At 41.6% G+C, this 6,493-nt stretch overlaps 1 protein-coding gene across 1 annotated transcript in view; it reads left to right on the top strand.

The window, feature by feature from the left end:
• Positions 1-2,979: 2,979 nt before the first annotated feature.
• Positions 2,980-6,493, top strand: part of GALNT1 (polypeptide N-acetylgalactosaminyltransferase 1) — a 214,007-nt gene continuing 210,493 nt past the window's right edge. The window contains exon 1 of the mRNA XM_030204622.1: positions 2,980-3,356. Coding sequence (XP_030060482.1) covers positions 3,218-3,356 — 139 coding nt within the window. The 5' untranslated portion in view covers positions 2,980-3,217. The remainder of the gene's footprint in view (positions 3,357-6,493) is intronic.

Genomic DNA, 6,493 nt, shown 5'->3' with positions numbered 1-6,493 from the left:
GGTAGCCCTCTCTCCCCATTGCTATTTTTGTTATATTTGGAGCCCCTCCTGCAAACTATTTTGGCAGCCCCTGAGATCACTGGAGTTACACTCCCTACACAGTGACGGTCTTGGCCTTTGCAGATGACTTGTTTTTGACTCTCACATCCCCGCAGGGGTCTCTGCCTTGTCTACTGTCCGTTATTGATGAGTTTGGTTATTTTTTGGGTTTTTCACTTAACTTACAAAAATCAATGGCTTTACCAAACCAAACTGAGACAAAAGAGAATTGGGAGGGAGATTTCCCATTGAATCATTAACCTACTTGGGGTGCGGATTCCAGTAGATCTGTCACAATTAAATGCTATAAATATGGAACCTTTGAAAACAAGGGTTGTGGAAATTTTACAGGGCTGGCAGGCCCTACTAATTTCCCTTTGGGAGAGTGGCTCTATATAATATGGTGCTCTTTCCTATATGGATTTACGCCTTTCAAATGCTACCTCTTTACTTACAAAGTAGCAATGAGAGATGGCTTCACAAGCAGTTTAATTTTTTTCTATGGCAAGGGAAGAGGGGCCATATGACCATTTCGAGGGCACAACTTCCCCGTCATAAGCGAGGCCTAAGCTTGTTGGATTTGCACCTCTTCTCCATAGCAAGTTGCATGCACCACGTTTCAGACTGGTTTAGGTCCTATCATTTTTTTCTTGCACTACTGTAGAAACCCGCCTATTTGGCCCAATGCATTTTGCTTACTGGCTTCAGGCGCCGGGGGGACACGCAGAATCCCTGGGCCCGGTCTCTTTTATTTTTCGACCATTAAGACAAACGTGGTGATGGCTGGGTAAATTCTTTTTCGTTAAATATAGAAGTTTCTTCCCTGCTACCGATAAGGGGCAACCCAGCATTTACGGTGGGCAGCTCCTCGCCATCTTTTCAACGCTGGGCCTAACATCTTCTGTTAGAGCGGGGAATGATTAAGCCCTTTGTAGATCTCTGTGAAGAATTTAATCTGGAACAAAGGGATGCATTTGCCTATACACAACTGCGTCACTATATCCTATCATTACCAAGAGATTCTTTAATTTCAGACACATGGGACAGTTATAATGCAATGTTGGGTCTGGATGCTCAGCTGCTAATTTCCATTGAAATATTTTCATTCACACCTTAAAGATTCTATTAAACCATATGATTTCTCCGTGGTGACTCAACAGTGGAATGTGGAACTAACAACACACCTCCTGTCAAGAGCAGGTGGGTGCCAGTTTGATGACAGCTACAGTCTGATGGAAAATGCAGCCTGTTGGGAGTTTAAATTTATATTAAGGCTTCATGTTTCTCCCCACAGAGCTTTCCATGCCACTCTTCGAGATAATGACACCTGCCCCAAGTGTGCGGCAGGGGGTGCTCATTTGGGTCATATGTTTTGGTCATGCCCACGGGTGAAGGTTTTTTGGAGGGACCTGTCTTTGCATGTATCTGCTCTTTGGCGGGTTCTATGGAGCCCTACTCCTAGCCAGCTATTTCATGGGTTTTCTATTCATGTACGAGCCCCAGCGAGAATGAGGGCCTTTTTACAACGGTCTATACTCATGGGAAAAAAATAATCTTGCAATTGTGGTTAAGCCCAGACAGCCCGACGATTGCACATTGGCGCTAGTCTATGATACACATGTGCTCCTTGGAAAATCGAGGAATATCAGATCTGTCCTCTAAGCAAGGAGATTTATTCTGTACAACGTAGGCCCCTTTCTGGGATTCACTCACCCCAACGGCTCGTAGTAGAATCCTGAATTCCTGAAGGGAGGGAGGGGCTGGGGGAGGGTGGTAAGGTCAAGCGGTTTAGAGACGGGGAAATTTGAAAACGATTGTACTAACACTGTATACGTCACGTGTGAGAAAAATCAATGGAAGAAACTTATATTTAACTTACATATATGTAAGTTGGTATTTCACAACTTAATGTAACTCAGGACAGCACTTATATGCGTAAGCCAACCGTTTTGCAAACATAAAGGGGCCCTTTTACCAAACAGCAATAAAAAGTGGCCTTAGTACACTCTTATGTGGGTCATTCCCACAGAGGTAATGCAAACATATGTGCTGGGATATCCTGAAAGCTTTTCAGGCCTCTGGGATGACATTTTGACAACCTTGATCTAATACAGCTAGACGTGTATGATATACTGAAACACATAAATTATTGCTGCAGTAAAGATTCAAAAGTGACCAAGTACTCTTTCTGAGAACATCTCTTTCGTTGTTTTTTTGTTTGTTTACCTGCTACTTCTAACTTAGTAGCTAGGATGCCTTAGAAACTGCACGCTAGTAACCATCTGCAGCCACCCCTCTCTTCTACCAGTTCTACTGTAAGAAATTATTCTGCTTCCTCCTAAAACGTGTGGCACGTGATCTACCTAAGTCTATGAACACCGTTTGAGAGGAAGTGTGGGTTGGCTACCTCCAAGTCACATCATACGAAGAGAAATATCATTCACGCCCTACTGAGACAGAGCTGTAAAACATTAAGGAAGAAGCACTGCGCAACTCATTTGTCCTGTTCAGCGACCCGTCCGTTGGAAAAGCAACAAGAGCATACCAACCCGGGCGCGCTCATCTCAAGAGATAACCGTGGGGGAGCCCAAGCAAACCCAAGATTTACGTGCGCGTATGTGGGTGAACCCTTACATTTACTGAGCCAATAGTATCACTGCGTTAAAGAGATGCTCCTGTTTCCCCCCTTCTCTTTGACAAGGGACTACACGCGTCGGCATACACCCGCTTCTGCGGCAACGCCACCCGCAGGTAACGTCACCGGTCTCCCCGCCCTTGCGCAGGCGCGTAATCACCTCCGAGTTCCCAATCCCTCCCTTCTCCCTCGGGCACGCGGCTCCCGGTGAGGGAGGGGAGCGCGCATACGGCGGAAGCTGGCGGTGGCGCTCCTGGGAGCGGAGCTATCGCTAGCATCCAGGGGCGGGGGGGATCTGCGCTGGGCCGGGGGGAGGGGGGGAAAGACTCCTCTTTGATACTCGCGCACACCGGAAGATATCAACTTGGGGATTTTCTATCTTTTTTTTTTTCCTTACAATTTTTTTTCCTCTTCCTACTTTGTCTTTTCCAGGATGTGAAGGTCTCCTCCAATGAAACTGGATTAAACCACCCTTCGCCACCCCTTTTCCCTTCCTGGTTTATTTATTAGTTTTATTATTTTTTTTTTTTTTAATTTTGTGATATGAAAAAATTTGCCTACTGCAAGGTGGTCCTGGCCACCTCCTTGGTTTGGGTGTTTTTGGATATGTTCCTGCTGCTTTACTTCAGCGAGTGTAACAAATGCGACGAGAAGAAAGAACGAGGGCTGCCCGCCGGCGACGGTGAGTAACGACTCCGGCCGAATGAGAGGAGGCAAAAAGGACAATTACTGGCAGTGGGTGTCAGGGCTTCCCCCACCCCCCCTTTGAGTATTTATTGGCTAAAGGTTTTGCCAGTTTCATTACAAAAGGTTGCGTGTGCCATTTTGTTGTTGAGGTTTGTGCCCATGTGTCTAGTAGTCCGATGTCACGGTTGGTGGTTTCCTTTGGGGCTGGTGGCCCAAAGTGAAGATCCTCTTAAGTGTTCAGAGAATAGTGAGAAAAGGTAGAATGCAAATAAAAAAAAACCCCATCCAACTTTGGGGGAGGGGGTATAGTACACCCAACCCTGAACGACCATACCCCCTATTTCTTAAAGATGATCACGCTATTCCAGTGTGACTTCACATTTAGCCACTGCCTGTAGCTAGATGGTAAAAGTGAGAAAGAAAGCAGACACGTAACTTTCGAAGGTCTCTCAGATCTGGTACAGTTGAGGTTTTTTTTTTTTTTTTTTTTGCATAGATTTCATGTGGGACACACTTAAACAAAACAGCGTGAAACCTGTCAAGAGAACTTGAGAATGACCTTGTTCAGCTTTACTTCCTATTTAAAACGGCCATGCTACAGTTAGCCTTGCGGTTCTTCCTAGCCTGAAATTGTTCTGGCATGTTTGGTATCATCTAATTGTTATGTAGCTCAGATGAAATGAGTAGAGCTAAAGTGTTATCTGCCTGGGCAGTTTATACATTTCCCTTCACATGCATCCAAGTTGTAAGGGATTTAAAGCTAGCGCTTTAGTACTATCGCAAAGAAACTCCTATCTGTGCTCGTGCTCTTTTGAGGCTTAACACACTTCCTGATACATTTCAGGACACCGTTGGATTCCTCATTTAAACAATATAACAATTACTTAAAAATACACTTCCTGTTCTGTCCTCTGCCAGATATCACTGCAGTGGATGCTGGCTTAACAGTGGTCCTTTCAGTCTTTGACATCATTAGGCAGTAGGTTTGTCTAGTTTTAGGAAAGAATCATATTCTGTAGTGCTAATTGTAACCTAAGTGGGTGTGTCCTTAAGTGACTTACCCACCCAAGTTCTGTAGCTTTGACCTGAACGTCGATAACTATCCATAAATGTCAGTTTTGCACAGTGATTTTATCACTAGAGGATCATAAATATCTAATGCATTAAATCTTTCATCCTCTACAGACTTACACTTTCATTGATAATAATTCCAAGGTAGCCTAGAAGAAATGAAATATGAGGAGTAGTGCTCGGGGAGATTTAAATGGCATTTAAAAAAAGTGTTTCCTAGGCAGATATAATTTAAGTAGCCTGGCTGAGTTTTTCTGCTGTACATACATTTCTTGTGAGATCTTGCTTCCGTTACAGGTTTGTTTTTCTCTTTACACGTAGGATTTATGTAATATATTGAAGCACATAAATTGGTCCTATATGGGAGAAGATTCAGAGATGACCATATACTGTTCCTTAAAGCATAACTCAGTTTTTTATAAGCTGTCTGTAATTTAGTTGATTTGATTTCTGCAGTAGTTTTTCCAAAATTTAGTTTCCTCAAAGCAGAATTACCCTTACTATGCTTATTCTGAGTTTTAGTATAACTCTTTAATTCACTCTTATCATAAGGTAATCATTTTTTTTCAACTGCAGATTAAGTAATTATACTTATATTCTGTGATATATCTGTTTCATTTTCACTTTATTCTTTTTGACCTCATAGAAACAAGACGTTTGTGTGATTTTTTTGGAATGGATTTCTGATTGGGTGTTGTTGCTTCCTAGGTTTCCTTGATTAAAGGGAAATTACATTTTTCCTTGGTGCCACATTCCCTCTTCTTGTTGGCCTGGCTACTGTACAGTGGTTATGTCCTGTAACTAGCTGCTGTGAATTTTATCTTGCATGCAGTGTACTACCAATCATACTGTGCAGAAAAACTGGATTCTTTGTAAGTCCTAATACTTCTTATCTGGGCCATCATAGAAGTTTCCCAGAGATGGTGATATGTACGTGAGCGTCAAGGCTTAATAGGTTTCCTTTTTCAGGTTCACTTTGTGTGATTATGAAGTTCTGAGCATTTCAGAATTCTCTTTTTTGGATGCAATGCAATGCACTGTGAAATTCCAGGTCCAGTGTAACTGGGAAGTCTAATAGACTTTTGGGGATTTTTTTTTTGTTTCTACAGTATTTGCTGTTACAACTCAGCTGTTACTTTCAAGCAGTATGTGAAATTTCAAAGTAAGATTGTCTAATGTTTGCTGTTGGCTACACAGTGTGTGCCAAATCTGGTTTTCATAAATTTGAGACACTTTCTGACTGGGGAATTTGAAAAATAGTTATTTTTATGTGTATACCATGGTCGTTTTCTAGAAAATGTCATATAAACAGATTGCCAGCTGGACTGGTTAATGATTCATGTTTTACTTATTCTGTTCATTTCTTGATGACCAGTCACTGTCTTGTCTTTGCCCTGTGTATGCAGATGTATTAACATGAAGGAATATTGTATTTTCAATTCATCTATAAGATATTCTAATAATGCAGAATTAGCTTAATACAGTATGTTGATACAGAAGTGTTCCCTAATGACATCTCATTTGGTTGTAGTTCAGTCATTCCCAGCTCAATTCTTTTGCTTCTAGATCAATTCATTCTGCCTCTTTAATCCAGTTACATTAAGAAGATTATAATGCTACTTAAAACAATGTAATGCTTTTGCAGGGCTTTTAAAATGTGGTTTTGAAAACAATTACTAGTCTTTTGGTTTGAGCAAAGGAAATTCCTGTGCAGCTGTAGGAAATTGGACAGGTTGTGCTGCAGAGAGGTCTTAATGGCAGAAAGGAGCTCAGCAGGATAGTGTCGTTCCAAATTATCATAGAACAAAGCAGCTAAAGATAACATATTTCATTGATGTTACATTTTGATAGAACATTTTAGCAGCTTTATAGTATGATCTGTTTTTTAAACTGCAAATGCAGTCATACATAATGATATAACAATGTAGTGTTATAAAGCTGACTAAATATTGTATCATGGTATCTACTGACAGGTGTCCCTGTTGTTAAACATTTTTGTTTGACTCGCAGTCAATTAGCACATATTCGGTTTGCTGTCTGCCTAGTTACAATATGTATATC

This window comes from Microcaecilia unicolor, chromosome 1 (assembly GCF_901765095.1).
Source record: "Microcaecilia unicolor chromosome 1, aMicUni1.1, whole genome shotgun sequence".
Taxonomy (NCBI): Eukaryota; Metazoa; Chordata; class Amphibia; order Gymnophiona; family Siphonopidae; genus Microcaecilia; species Microcaecilia unicolor.
The sequence above is the reverse complement of the archived record's forward strand: the minus strand, read 5'-3'. Positions and strand labels throughout refer to the sequence as shown.